The sequence below is a fragment of the Balaenoptera physalus genome (genome assembly GCF_965194825.1).
Source record: "Balaenoptera physalus genome assembly, chromosome: 7".
Taxonomy (NCBI): Eukaryota; Metazoa; Chordata; class Mammalia; order Artiodactyla; family Balaenopteridae; genus Balaenoptera; species Balaenoptera physalus.
In genome coordinates, this window is record NC_138886.1 from 63,798,868 (window position 1) to 63,814,316 (window position 15,449).

At 35.7% G+C, this 15,449-nt stretch overlaps 1 protein-coding gene and 1 long non-coding RNA gene across 11 annotated transcripts in view; one reads left to right on the top strand and one right to left on the bottom strand.

The window, feature by feature from the left end:
• The window catches only part of LOC309663682, a 16,063-nt gene extending 15,555 nt beyond the window's left edge, over nt 1–508 (top strand). Inside the window, exon 2 of the long non-coding RNA XR_014265400.1 lies at nt 1–508. This exon is cut by the window's left edge and continues 11,620 nt beyond it. This is a non-coding gene — a long non-coding RNA (uncharacterized lncRNA).
• NFIB (nuclear factor I B) overlaps nt 1–15,449 on the bottom strand; it is a 236,558-nt gene that overhangs the window by 3,669 nt on the left and 217,440 nt on the right. For 9 of the 10 annotated variants that reach the window (XM_082467953.1, XM_082467956.1, XM_082467947.1 and 6 more), the window contains one exon: nt 1–2,870. This exon is cut by the window's left edge and continues 3,669 nt beyond it. In XM_082467953.1, coding sequence (XP_082324079.1) covers nt 2,853–2,870 — 18 coding nt within the window. In that variant the 3' untranslated portion in view covers nt 1–2,852. Of the gene's footprint in view, nt 2,871–8,259; nt 8,300–15,449 lie in introns of all 10 variants that reach the window. The other variant, XM_082467952.1, reaches the window with a different exon arrangement.

The window sequence follows — 15,449 nt, forward strand, 5'->3', positions numbered from 1 at the left end:
TCAGCATCTAATGGGCTTAATTCATCCACAGGAAAATTCATTTCTAAAAATTCTCTATTTCCCTTCTACTCTGGTTCCCCATTTTAAAAGGGCAGGTAAAATGAAAACTTAACAAGATTTTTCATTTTTGTTCCTTAAAAATTGAACTTTGATTTTAATCTAGAAGTCCGAATACATTTAATAATAGCCCTCTGTTCAATCTCCTGGATATTAAAAAAAATTTCCAAGCGCACTACCATCGGTTTGAAGTAGTGAGTCACAGGTAAATCACAGACTAACATTGATGAAATGAAGAAATGGGGAAGAGAAGTGGTGGGGAAAGGATGTGGGAGCACCGCCTCCAGCAGGATGGCATATTTTAGAGGAGAAAGTATGCTCAGGTGTTAAAGCCCCAAAGTTGAAACATCTGCTAGATGTACTTTTCAACGACTATCTTTGCTAACTATGAGACAGGCTCACTCTCCACTGGGGATCCGGAACTTTCAAGAAAAATGACCACCACCACCCCCCCCTTAAAAAAGATAAGACCGTTTGTTTTAAGCCAAGTCTGCCTCCAGGTGAACTGGTTGTGTTTGCTTGCTCTTACTCTGTCGCTATGAAAAGCAGAAAGGAGTTCCGCTTGCACCCCAGGTGGGGAGTTTGAGAGGGAAACCTGTGAAGTTGAAGTTTCTCACAGTAGGCAGAACAGTCGCTGTGCAGCCCAGGCCCATCTCAGGGTGCACTGCTTCACAGCTACACTGTAAAGTGTTAAAAATCCTCCCACCCACCCCAGAATATATATATATGTATATTAAAAAAAATCCCCTGTCCATCTCTCAGTACACAAAAGGACCTCATCACACTGCAAAAATAGCAGTACCCACTTTGGTCAATTAAAACAAACAAACAAAAAAAAAAGCATACATTATTTTTTTTTTTAAATCTGTGTACTTACCTATAATAACCAATACAGCTAAAAGCACTACCTACATAGGCAAAACTTGGTATTGCATAATTCGTATAAATTTGAAATCCCTCCCCCCCCAAATATTAATTGGAAGATGAAAAACATGAAAGGTTAATAGAAAAAACACCAAAATACTGAAAATATTGCTGGTCGATTACAATTTTTAAGCGGCAACTATACACAGCCATGATATGCTTTATAAATGTGAGATAAAGGTATAACTGTCTAAAAAATCCATGATGTCACACATTTTTCTTCGTCTGGAGTACAAAATATTTTGTCATAAAAATGGTAAAGATTTAAAATGATAATAAATGCAGCAAAACAAGTGTAGTGATGTCACTTTTTTGTGTTTTTTTGTGTTTTTTTGTTTTTTGTTTTTTAGATTTCAAGGCAAGGCACGTAATGTGGACATTATATCTTCGTGCAAATTAGGATTACTGGAAAGAGTATTTTTAATTAAAATTTTAAGAGACATAGAGGCAAAAATGTGTCTGCCCATGCACACCACAGATCTGTCAATACAAGAAATTTGTTGAACAAGGCTAATGTCTGAAAGCACCATGCAAGTATTCAGCACCCTGATTACATTTGTTTTCTCAAGAGTGCATTTTTATATCCTACACCCTGGCGTTCCCAGTTTGTAAACTGTAAGCTTTACCCTTGTGACATGGATTTGCCTGCCTCTTTGTCTCTAGAATGCAGATTTTATAGAACCTTTTGTACACCCTATGGGTTCTTGATGCAACCAGTAATTTTAAATAAATAAATTCTACCTCCAAGGAGGCTGCAGCTAAACCAACATAAGTGCTGTGTTTTCATTAATTTTTTTTTTTCCTCAAGCACATGATTTGTCTTGATTTAATGCCTTTTTACTGCCCTCAAAAACTGAGGGGAAAATAAATTCGTTCAAAATTATTTTAAATTCTTTTTAATCCCCTCAATTTAGAGTCCAAGGGCTGAAGGACTTATAATCATGATTCCCCTTTAGATATAAATTTATAAATTGCACTTGCCTCTGTTAAGTGTTTCTTTTGTGGGGAAACTATTATATTAATTTTTACTGTTGCATGCAGAGATAACACTTCACCTACATAGAGGCATTTCTTCCATAGAGCCTTTGTGTTCAAACTGTTTTTTTTTTTTCCTTTTTTCTTTTTCCTTTTTTTTTCTTTTTTTCTTTTTTTTTTCTTTTTTTTAAGATTTCAAACTGGGTTACACACTGGAAAAGGCTGGGTTAAGGGCCAAAATTTAATAAATCTGTACTGATAACTAAAGGCTACAGAGATTTCATATATATTTTTTTTAACTTTTAGAAATCAGAGTGCTTATAAAATGGCTGGCTCATGGCTCTGTCACCCAGCACTTCTGATGCCGCCTCCTAGCCTTCGTTGGTGAGATAACCAGGAATAGTGATTCCATGCGTAAACAACAAGAATACTAAACCAATAAAACTAGCTTATCATGCAAATATTAAGGCATCTAGAAAGTCAGTTAAAATATATTGTCATAGAGACAGAACATCTATTTCCCAGCGGACTTCATGTAACAAAGGCTACTTTGCAGGGGCTGCGATCTACCATCAGTGAAATATCATCGACCCTTTTTATGTCATTACAGTTTCAACCTTAAGGGAATTAGTGATTGTAAGTGCTGCGATTGCTGGTCTATTATCTTCTTTCTTCAGTTTCTTTCCTTTCTCCCTTTTTGTTTGTTTTGTTTTGTCCAGTCTTCTCTTTTCCTTTTTTTTTTTTTTTTTAATTTCTTAAACTAGTGTTGTATTTCATTTTTCCCTCAGTTGCTCGTTTCTGCTTGAAGGAAAGGTTCTCCGATTATGTTCAAACTGTAATTTTGGACATTTGCCGGTAGGATGGGTGTCCTATTTGATACTTGGAAAGGAACCAAGCTAGCCCAGGTACCAGGACTGTTGGCAGGAGAGGGGCAGGAGGGAGGGAAGAGAAAAAGAAAAAATACAACGTTACTCTATAACAATATTAGAAATATAAATTCCATAGGCATCAAATTACTACAATAACTTTTTTCCAAATTGCAGTTTAATGTGAGATACATGTGCTAAATTATAAACATTATACATATATAAGCTACATGGTCTATTTCTTTCACGGATGGTAAGACTAAATGTGAAAAAAACTCGAGTAAGACTCATCCACAGTTGTTAAACTCTGATTGAGGATACTCTTCCTAAAATACTTGGTCTACTTTGATGTAAATATAATATGATTTTTTGTCAAAAAAAAAAAAAAAAGAGAAGGAAAAGAGCAAATCTACAACAGTGCCAACATACTTTGCATGCAATATTCTGATCTTGTTTTAATTCACCAGCAATTGTGATGTATTTCAATTTTTCACCTGCCTATTGGTTGAATAAAATTGAAAGCCATAATGAAAGAGATTTTTTTTTCCCCTCACAATAAGAGGAAATACATTTTTCAGAAAGGCCAGTGCATAATGTGTATTTGGAAGCTGACACCAGAAGCCACGGCATCCCCTGTCCCTCTGCATCAAGTCATGTCTCCACATCCCAGCTGCTCTGAGTTTGGGAGTCTGGAGAGTGGCCTGGGAGAAGCCCCACAGGGAGGGAGTAAGCAGAGGAGAGGCTTGCCCCTCTCCAACCAACTCTAATTTCACCGATGTTGTATTTGGGGCTGTATAAAACAAAAAATGTTCAAAAAACAGTTCTCTAACTGCTACTGGCATAATCTCTCATTAAACAAGTATCATATAGAGGAAAATAACACGACACCTACATGTCACAAAACAACCCCATAACATACATTCTGGGTATACCTAATCAGATGTATTGTTTATTTCAACATTCAACTAGGAACTAATGTCAGCTAAGTAACAGCTGCATAAATAATCATGAACCAAGAAAACATCCAACTGACAATTCCATACCCAGTTTTGTCATCGTCTGGCATGGAAACACAACTTCAATGTTTCAAATTTAATTTATCCTTTAAATTTAATTTATATCCTTTTCTTTACTTTTGGAGCCATGAGGTGAGATGGATTCTACTATGGTAAGTAGCTATCAAGCTAAACATCCTCATTTTTTCATATTTAAATTCCAAAGGTACAGAAACCTTTATGGAATATTACCTTGAAGGAACAATTTTCCTACCTACTCCCTCCACCCCCCAAAAAGAAAAAGCTTGGGAAAAAAAAAAAAAAAAAAAAGAACTTGATATGTAACTTTTTACTCTCATGACACTTTTTATCAAATAAAGAGGCTTATTAATACATGTCTAGATACATATTTCTGAGTTAATATTTTAACAGAAAAATATTCACAATGACGTTTTATGCTCAAGGGATTTTGTGATTAGAGTATGAGATCCATAATAACAAAGTCCATTTCTCTTTCTGTTCTCCATCTAATATGGTACCTGGTACATGGTAAGTGCTCAGTAAATTTTTGGATTAACAGGCAAATCAATTAAATATTCCAAATCACACCCAACTATATATTTTTTAAAAGTATTGCTCATAATCACATAATTTCATGAGTACATTTCAATTTGGCCCCCTATAATAAGAAAATAGGCATCTCTGAACTTAAAATTAGAGATGTTTAGCATTAACAAAAATTAACTATGCAGGAAAAATCATATAATACTTGAAACAGAAAATTCAAATAGGGTTTCCCTGGTGGCGCAGTGGTTGAGAGTCTGCCTGCCAATGCAGGGAACACGGGTTCGATTCCTGGTCTGGGAAGATCCCACATGCCGCGGAGCAACTGGGCCCGTGAGCCACAACTACTGAGCCTGCGCGTCTGGAGCCTGTGCTCCGCAACAAGAGAGGCCGCGATAGTGAGAGGCCTGCGCACCGCGATGAAGAGTGGCCCCCACTTGCCACAACTAGAGAGAAAGCCCTTGCAAAGAAACGAAGACCCAACACAGCCATAAATAAATAAATAAATAAATAAATTAAATTAAAAAAAAATTCAAATAAAAAGATATGTCATTATAGGATAAAAAAATCATAATTCTATAGAATAAAAAGTTGTTATTGAAACCTTTTCTAAGAGACTTAACTGTTTTCACATATTTCTCTCTTCCCACACACATCTTCAACAATTAATCCTGCATTTTGCACCACTGATTGGGCCACTGATTGGGAAGAGTGTTACATGATGCATCATGAAACATTTTCCCTCCACTGTCCTACTGCACTTGATTACATAGTACTACTATAGCACTACCTCATATCACAATTATCTGTATCTATGATTATCTTACTTACTGAAAGGTAAGATCTCTAAAGAAAATGACCGTATCTTATCAATCCTTATTGCTGGCCATACCTGATGCTAATTATTTCTCAACAAATAAATGACAAAAACGGATCTCCATTATTTTTAACATAAAGCAGGAAGCATGTATGAAAAACAAAAAGACTAGCTCAAATTGATAATCCTTGGCAGTAAAAGAAAATGTCAACGACAAGTAAATAACTTTGCAAAATTAACAAGTCCCAAATTAAATGGGCTCTAGGAAGTCATTTAGAAGCTGCGTATTTTAGGAAAATAAAGTGTATTTTAATGCTTGAAAATAGATGTGACTCCTTAAATGGAGAAGTCTACTGATTAATGGCAGAAAAGACAGGAATTCAGCGTTTATTTTGCAATAGCTTTCTTACTCAGTTCTTTAGAAGAGACATGTATTGTTAGTCTACGGAAAATCCTTGATAAAAATACATAGATGCTAGTGACGAACAGGACTCTTGCCGCAGAAGAGCTAACAAATTCAATTTAGATGTTTATTTAAACCTTTCAAACCTCCCATGCTACATTATGACCACGTCAAAATTGCAGTGTGTGATATATTTGTCAATACTGTTTATGAACCTTTGGGGGGAAATAAATCTCAGATATTAACACTATGCAGACCCCATATATGAGTTTACAAGCCTCTTATTGCCAGTTTGGAGGTTAAATACAGAACTGTAAGGCATAGACATTTTTTAGAGCTTTTTGGTAGTCCCGTTGAAAACAATCTGGTAAAACTAATTCAAAGATTATGATAACAGTGCAAAGAAAAATGTTTAACCCAACAAAATAACTTAGATCATTTAAATTTCTAAAAGACAATGCCTCAAATCTCATAGTTTTTCAGGTAAAAATTTAACAGTGCCTTTTACATATCAACTCCCTCTCCTTAAGTCAATGTCAATGATTGCCAGTATGGATAAAATAAACACACTTTCATATTTATGTACATATACAACTAGTTACATGTAAAATGTTTAATCATTTTAATTTCTAATAGAATGAAAATTATATGGATAACCTTATGTTCAATCCAATAATCTGTGTCTCTGTCTATTAAGAGATGAGAGTCTCTCAATTGAAAGATTTGAAAATATTCAAAGTCAAATTAAGCTACTTCAGCAATATATCTTCAATCACTCATTTACTGGGTCTTCATTACATTTTCCATTGCCAAATCACCTTTTTTTTTTAAGGCAGACAGAAGATGAGCATGACTGAAAGTTGAAAGCACATCTTTAAAAAATATATACCTGCCATACTAGTAAAAAGAGAAAAGAATACAAGCACTTCGTGGAAAATCAGGCCAAAAAAAAGCCCCAAATATTTTGACAATACTTTAACACAAAGCAGAATTCACCCTAGTGACTTCTACTCTATGTACGCTCTAAGTATATAATGAGATATTTCATTAAAAATAAAATAAATAAAAGTTAAATAAAAATTAAAGAAAAAATTAATACATCTGATATCATGGATCATAGTTTCATATGATTCTGATTAAATGTATGATGTGGCTGCCCCCAGCCCCCCGCCAAAGGAAAGAAGCAAACAAACAAATTACTTTGACCTTAAGATGCATTAATGGTAGGTGATGACGGCTTCATTTTATACTGATCAGACTATCTCGGAAGCATTGTGTTTCTTCTAGGCATCGCTCTTCAAGAGAAACAAACTCTATGGCATCTCTTTGGTGAAGAAACTCACCAAATCATGTCATTTGAGGAACATTAAACGGAAACAGGGAAGACATGATAGTTGAGTTGAAAAGAAACATAGACTTGTTCCATATGGTTCAGGTAGACAGAATTAGCATAAAGGCAGAAACTTCCAGAAGATACCATGCTGAGGGCCTACTATGAACAAGGTACTATCTTGGGTGTTTTACATATGCTATGTCACTTAATTTTCTCAATGAACTCTTGAAATTGCCATCATTATCCCCTTTTCACAGATGAGAAAGTTGAGGCTTAAACTCATCCATAGTTACCCACCTAGATCTCAGATATGAATCAGTTCGGATTCTCATGGCCATTTAACTATTATACTGCTTCCCTGGGAAGTTAGACATTGACCAAACATTCAAAAGAACTTTTGAACAGAGTTTTCTGAAGGCAAAATGTATTTGCTTCAGGAGACAATGAATTTCCCATGCCCCACACAGCTGGCTAGTGCTGCAGAAGACTTGTGCACAGAATATGTGATCGGTCTGCGTGATCTAGCAAATCTGAAATTTGATATATCTATCTCCTTTGAAAACAAAGCAAGTTGGGAGTGACGTTATGGTGAGGATTAACGAGGAAGAAGATACCTCCTTCTTCTTTTTAAAAATGATACACTATTTATATATTTCTTATCTGGGACAAATTGGATAAAATGGCTAGTCTTTGCATCTACAAGGAGTAAAGAGACTCTGTACCTTTCAAAGAAAGAAAGTGAGAAAACTCCTCTGGACAAGTCAACATTTGACTTGGTTGTGCTTTATAAAAATTATGCATTCTGTGACTGTGTATTCTAGACCAAAAAGGGTTGGGTCCTTAGCTTTTAACTTGGTACCCACACAAGAACCATGGCGTACCAAATAAACATATATGGAGTCATAAGTTTAGTAAAGAACCAAAGTCAAAGGCTTCCTTCAACTATTCGTCTTGAAATAAAAGCTAATTGAAGAATGGCAAAATTCATTTATTACTAGTCTGTGTGCATCTGATAATGGGTTGGACAACCCATTTGTCAAACATTTTACGAAATGTCAAAGTATCCAGTGTACTAATACTTTTCAGGGGAATAATCATATCACCCATTCAGATTTTACATACTGATTTAATCATAAGACTACCATATTTGCTTTAAAGATAGTAAGTACTCTTTTAAGAAGCTTAAAAAAATATTATGGGAATGAAGCACCAAGAATTGTATATATTCATACATACCTCAACTGTACCAGTAGTCACATTACTTATAGATAGCAATAAAAATAAGCAATGGCCCAGAAAGCATGGAAAATAAATAAAATAAATACCTTAACTTAAAAGCAGGATTTGCCCTTAATTCCACTGCACCTGTTTCAAATACCCCCAAGAAGGAAAGTTTATTATTTCCTTGGCTAAACATTTCTAATTTTGTTACTATAATATTAAAACACAGGTATTAGTATCTCTCCCAAAATGCACAATAAACAATTTTCCCTATCAATAGCTAAAATCTGCCTGGAAAAACCAATCAAGGGCAGGCTAATTAAGTATTAAGTTAGAAACCATGCTATCCTGGATGTGTGCATTTGGACTGGCAGCTTATATCAATATAACACAAATGCTGCAGACTGTGTCTTATGAAAAAATGCTCCATCAGACCAGGGGAAGGAATATATGGGTGGTATTTAAGTACCCATATATTTAGGAATTATTACATAAATTATTATATATAAAGAATATATCTAAGAATTCATTAATGTATTAGAACAAAGAAAATGGTACTTATTAAATATACTAGTTGCTAGCACTTACCTAGTGTGTGCATTTGCCAGGCACTGATCTACGTGCCGGACCTACTTTAAAGCTTTCAATCCTCATAATACACTTATTAGAAAAGTACCATTATTATTCTGACTTTACAGATGAGGAAACTGAAGCTGGGAAGTTGTGTCTTGCCCAACCCTTGCTGCTGTTAGATTGTAGAAGCCAGGATTTGAAATCTAGCACTGTGGTTCTAAAACCTACATTCTTACCCACTACACTTCACCTAATCTCCCTCTTCTGTGAAATACACTACTTATATTACTAAGCAAGAATTCATATCATCCTTGAATTATACAAGAGATTCTATGAATTGAGGTCCAAATCATTTAGGCACACTGAAATTCCCAAAGAATGTAACTTTTGAGTCCAAATTTCAACACAAATACCTGTATTTTATTTATCCAATTCCAGATTCTTTTCAGCTGAAGGCAATATTTACCTTTTTTGCTGTACATACAGATGTAGCTGTATGTCAGTAACTTGCTTGTTGCGTTCCACTTCTGATGCAGCTAGACTATAAGTGAAAGTGCTTTACACAGGTCTTGGGTTTCTTCAATTTATTTCCCCCATTTTTTAAGTATCATTATTGCCATCGGAATGATCCTATTTGCATGCAAGATGATTTCTAATGATTATTACTATTTGGAATAATCTGTATTGGAAAGCTCCCTGGCCGGCTCTTACCTGAACTGCAAAGTGCTCTTGTGGGCTCTCTGAGAAACACCAAATATCATAAACTGCAGGTGTCGCAATGGAATTATTCTAACTGCAAGCAACAGCACTTCATAGTAATGAAAGAGAAACATATCTGTTTCTTAACTAAGTAGGTAAATAGCCTGCTTTATTGCTGCTCCTTGGGGACCAACGATTTTGAAAATAACATATCAAATCGGTAGGCCATCAAAGCTCATTAATTTATATTCAGTTGTTTCAGGTGGGTTTTGTTATCAGGGCATGCTGGATTGCATGTTAACTTTACTATGTGTGAGTACTAGCATTTTCTAAATAAAATAATGGCATATGCCAGTGAAATATGTCATGCAATGAAAAGCACAGGGCAAGAAGAGCCCTTATGTATGGCGCCACTGCGGCTAAATACCTAATGTGTACATTACAATGTCTGTACTCTTAGTAAACAGCCCTTACAAAATCCTAGAAGACCGTTCAACAAGGCAATCTATATACTTGAAAGTAATAAAAACTTATTTCCTTAAAATGTTTACTTTAGACATAAGTAGGAAAAATACTCTTCCCCTAAACAGGCCAAATTTTAAAAAAACCCTAAAAACTATGTTCCATATTTTTCATGTTTTAGAACTGAAAATGGAAGATAGAGATTTACTATGAAGATGACTAATTGTAAATAAATTACAGTACACAGACGCATATGTATCTAACAAGCTATGTAGCTGTGGGAGGTTTTAGCCAATTAAAAATATAGAATTATGAGGCTCAAAGTAGTGATTTGATCTCCTCCCACAGACTGCACCAGAGCCGAGAATCCTACGTGTGGATTTCCATCCTCTTTCTCTAGTCTGTATTCCTTTCTATCCTCGGGCTCCTTTTCAGTGCTATTGTTACAAGTGCTACAGCTCCCCTTATTAGCATATGTGAGTCTTCAACAGCAGACAAAATTCCCTACAAAAATAGTGCTTCCAAATAGTGCCTTTCACTAGAGAAAATCAGCCAAGGCATACTAAATTAAATAGAAATGTAAGTTTTATACAAAAGCAAAATGTGATTCTTTCCCAAATGATTTTCATTGAAAAGCAAAAATCAGTGTTATTTGCACAATTTCACCTCTAAAGGACAGAACTTTTTTGTATCAGAATTCCTAAGCATAAAATCAAAAATGATTAAGGAACCGAACATGTTTTTATGTTATGCCTGCTACTCTGTTCACATGTGCAAAAAAAACCTTCCTTCTCATAAAACAAAAATTAACAAAGGAGAGAATAATTGTAACTGTCTGCAATTTCTGAATATTCAAAATTTGTGTTCTTCAATTTCTTGAACTTTTTCTCCTTTTGTAATTTGTTATTACATTTATTATCATGTTTACTCATTCGTATGCTTTGTTATCTCAGTAAATATGACTGAAAATTCACTATATACCTCCTAACAGCACTAGCAAACATGAGAATCAAAAAAGTAAGTTACTAAAGGGTGCGTTGGCCACTGACAGAGCTGATTTCTCAGGGAACGAATACATAGGTAAATATGGTACTTTGCATGAAACATCTTCAAATAAAGTAGGTGTTTAATATACTTCTTTCATTGCAAAGGGTTAATCAGCAAGGTTTACATTTGGGAATTTTCGGCGTCATGCTCCTCCCTCTCCCGCAGTACAGCCAAAAATCATCTGACAGGAAACGTAAGATTAAGTTTGTCCTACCTAAGCGAACAAAGAGTGCTCTGAACAGGCCACCGGTTTACTGCAGAGCGGGAACTTTTCTAATCCTGCTGGAATCTGCAGTGCTGCTCAGAAAATATCGCGGAAAAAGTTGTTTTCTTTCCTCTAACATCTTGTCTCTGGGTCATCCCATTTTGGTCACACTGCAGATCCTGCTGCTTCTCCCATAAAGGTTAACTTAAAGCTCCAAACATAATCATGTGGAAAATGGACATTATTGATTCCTATGGTCCATTGTTCCCCTATCCTAAGTCCCTGAAGTTCAAGTTCAATCTGGAATTACATCATGTCTGGTTTCTCCTGGTTACCAGACGGCTTGAGACGTGACCACGGCTACAGAAAAAACAAACAGCCTTCTTCACGCTTCGGCTCCCCTATCGATTCAAACGTAAACTTTTTTTCTTTCTCTCAAGTATGCTTCAAGTATGGAGCATGGTTAATTTAGAGATTAAGTTCCAAATTAGATTATCTAATGGCATCTTAATGGATTGCTGACCCATTTCCTGTGGGATGGCAGCATGCAAGTCTGGCTGGAATACAATTAATTTCTTAGGAAGTCTTCTGAAGAGTTTCCTAGATAAAAAGGAAACGCTGTGTTGTGCAAATCTTTCTTTACAAACGGAGAAAGTTAGGCAAAACTGCAACAAATCCCAATGTATTTTTCAACAGCCAGATTACAGATACTGCGTGTGTGTAAACACCAGATCAAGATCATTTTTAAGAACGATCACATTTAAATTTTTGATTTCATAACAGGTGCAAGTAATTTTTATGAAAATGGAGAAGTAATTCTTTTAAATAGAATATCCAAGTACAAAGAACAACACTAGTTAGCAGCCCTGGTTCCCAAACAATGGTCATGTGCAATTTTGGCTTTTGCAACTCCCCTCCTTGAACGGGATTCTTCCATTCATCTACCTTATCAGCATTTCTATCAGAGTCCCAGAGTGGTTCTAGGGGCCCAGAATGGTGTGTAAAAAGTTGAACATTTTGAACACACTTTAGAGCTGACAGCTGAAAAGGAAATTCAGCACTCTGAGAATAAAGCTCCCCCCAGGAACTCCAGGAACAACCCAGCTGTTGTACTGTAGTTATGTGTCAAGATAACAAACTGAAAGCAGGAAGTGCTAACCTAGTGAATTCGTAGGGATGGTCTAGGTATAATGTTGAAATACAAGTTAACTATTAGCATTACGTAAAGCCAGGACACATATTACCCTTATCATACATGTGCCACATGTATACACACACATATGCACACACATATGCACATGTGTATATGCATGTACACACATACACCATTATGCATACACAGTACACATATACATATATTTACATACAAACATAGTTTGCAACACAATATTGAAAACTATCTTGTTTAAATATTCATTCTTGAGTCGCTAAGGACATATATTTTACAAAGAAAATTTTATGGACAAAGCAGTGAAAATGGTACATGGTTGAGGACAGGGTTATGCAAACAGGCTTAGATGTATGAAATGAACGCTATTACTCCTTCCTTTTTGCCCTCCTTCTCCTGACCAACCAGATCCAAATAATCTTTACTGGCTGCTAAGTTTCTCCTGGGAAATCAAGCAACTCTCTAGAATTGCAGTAATAAACGACAATTTCTTACAAAAACATGTGTAAAGTAACTACAGAATGAAGTATTCAACTCATAGAAAGGAACTGCTAACACATGTAACATGGAAAATAGCTGATAAAAGTCTCTTCGGTGCCATTCAATTATGGCATCAGCAGAAACACAAAAATCCCTCCAATTATTTCAGTAAAATCTTCATTTATTCATTATTTCAGAGGCTGAGCAAATGGTTTGTGTAAACATATCCTTCAGTAACACACACATGTTTATTTTAGCCATCTGAAGGCTGCTGCTATGTTTATAGAAGCCATCAGACACATACAGCCACTCACTTGTGGCTTTGCCTTTTCTTGAAAGGGGTGAAGGGGGAGAAGAGGGAATGAAACAATAAATCCAGTTTCTCTTTTGCATAAAGCACTACCTCCAACGTTTTTAAATAACTTCTGTTTATATTATTCTTGGATTGTCCTTTGGCTTTCTTGTTCATTCAATTATATTGCTCTTTCATATTTGCTAGTACAAGCTATGTTCTGGCTATAGTTTCAAGAAAGAAAGCCAGTTAGGGAGTTCACTGCTGTATTTGTTTATACCCACATAACTCACATATGTAACAGTGTAATTTGTCCACATCAGAGGACACAGCACAGACACAACAGCACCCTTACGAACAACATAAGCAACTCATCATCACCTATTACCCGGCTAAGAGCTGAGCCCCTCCAGCCTCAAGCAGAAGTGAGCCCTCCACCAAGGGGTTTCACTCTGGGCTGACTGCAGTACCTGACCTTTGGGTTAGAAAAAAATTCACATTTTCAAGACGCAAGCAACACACACACACACACACACACACACACACACACACACACACACAAATGGCTCACAAAATTCTAAGGTCAAAACAACAGAACACCTTCAGGGTTGCAACTTAGTAAGTCTGTGAAAACTTTGCAACGGAGTCAGCTTTGGTTCCAAAGAGAATGTTTATACATTGGGGATGGAGGACGCGTGGAGAGGGAGGAGGCTGGAGGAAGTCATCCAGTTTTGATTAAACTCACGCAGCTCCCTCGGCACTGCCATTTTCAGCCCTGAAGAAGGAGCTGCTTTGACATGGAAACACCTCTACAGAAGGATGGGCACAAGGCAGAAAAGGGGGCGACCGTGGACAAGTGATTATATGAAGAAGGTAACGGCAGCAAACAACAATCAAAACAAAGCAAAACCAAAACACCTTTCTTTGCTTTGTCCTTTGCTACTACAAAGTCTCCAGGGATTGCCTTTTGTTCAAAACAAAAAGCAACAACCACAACAAAAATAACCTGATATTGTCTTTATTCTATTAGGACAAAGGCAAATGATTTAATTCTCTGGTTCAATAGATAGACATTTCTCATGTATTTTTAATTTATTCAGATCATTCTAAAGTTGTAGCAGTGCCCTGAAGATTTTAGATGTCTGTTATCTGCCTTAAAAGTAGTAGTGTTACAGACATTTGTGATTTCTTTTTTCAATATCTTTTCTAGGAAAAAAAAAAACTATTGAGTTTCATAAATAACTATAAGGCACACACTATAAACCATGAATAAATTATGAATATGTTATGCCACAGACATGACCTATTTGTATGATCAAATATGGACTCCACGTGTGCCTATTTTTGATAAGTATAACAAAGCAAAGCAAATTCCTGTCGCATTTGAGCACATTTACTCTGAACTGTATGATACTTGGATTTTAAGAACGGTGAGGGTCTGTATCAGTCACAGTGTGTCTGGCACTGCCCACCACAGAGATTCAATAAATACCTGTTGAATGTATGAACGTGATGCCTGCCGTTATCAGTTATGTGCCCTCCGAATCATGATAAAAAGGGAAGAAACAAACCAAAAGCTACCTTCGTCAAGCTTTTTGAAGCACTAAGGCCATTCTATGTATCATGATCTGCTAATCCAAAAAAATTATTTTTGAGAGAGAAAATAAAAGAAATCGTAACTACATGAATTCCAATTTTTTTTTCTGATTATGACCTGAAACTGACGACCACACCACTTTTTCACCAAGAAGGTGATTTGTAAGATGAACAATGCTCTCCTAAGAACTGGGTTTAGTCGTCATATTAATTCACTCCAATACCAGTGTTCTGTGGTGATTCACTGCCCACTCACCTTTTCCTTTTGGGGATAACAATTTTTGAGTTGAAACATCACTAGGAACTAGGTACAGTTATAGTTTAAGTCTTCAATAATTTATATCCTTATTTCGCTTTAATGTATTTTAGCAATACTACCCAATTTTAGATAAGTAAATGTCAATCAGTAATCCACAGATTTGGAAGTTCACACAGCTATAGCCACATTTAAAAACACAAGTTCTTTCCATCTGACTTGCAATTTTTTTCTAAATATGTTAAGGCTTGTATGTAGAAATGGGCCGTTTAGCCAACCAACAGAGCACGGAATATAAGGATAAATAAAATTGGATCCAAACATTGTGTTATCAAGTCGAATCAAATTAAATTTTAAAATACTTACTAATAAAGATTATTTAAATAAATAGTTTATCTTCTTTCATTGAGTTTATCTTCTTTTTTGTAAGCATATATTGTATTTTTTCCAAATGGAGGAATAATATAAGCTTCATGGAAAAAAATCAAAATAGGTAAAAACGTACACATTTTAAAG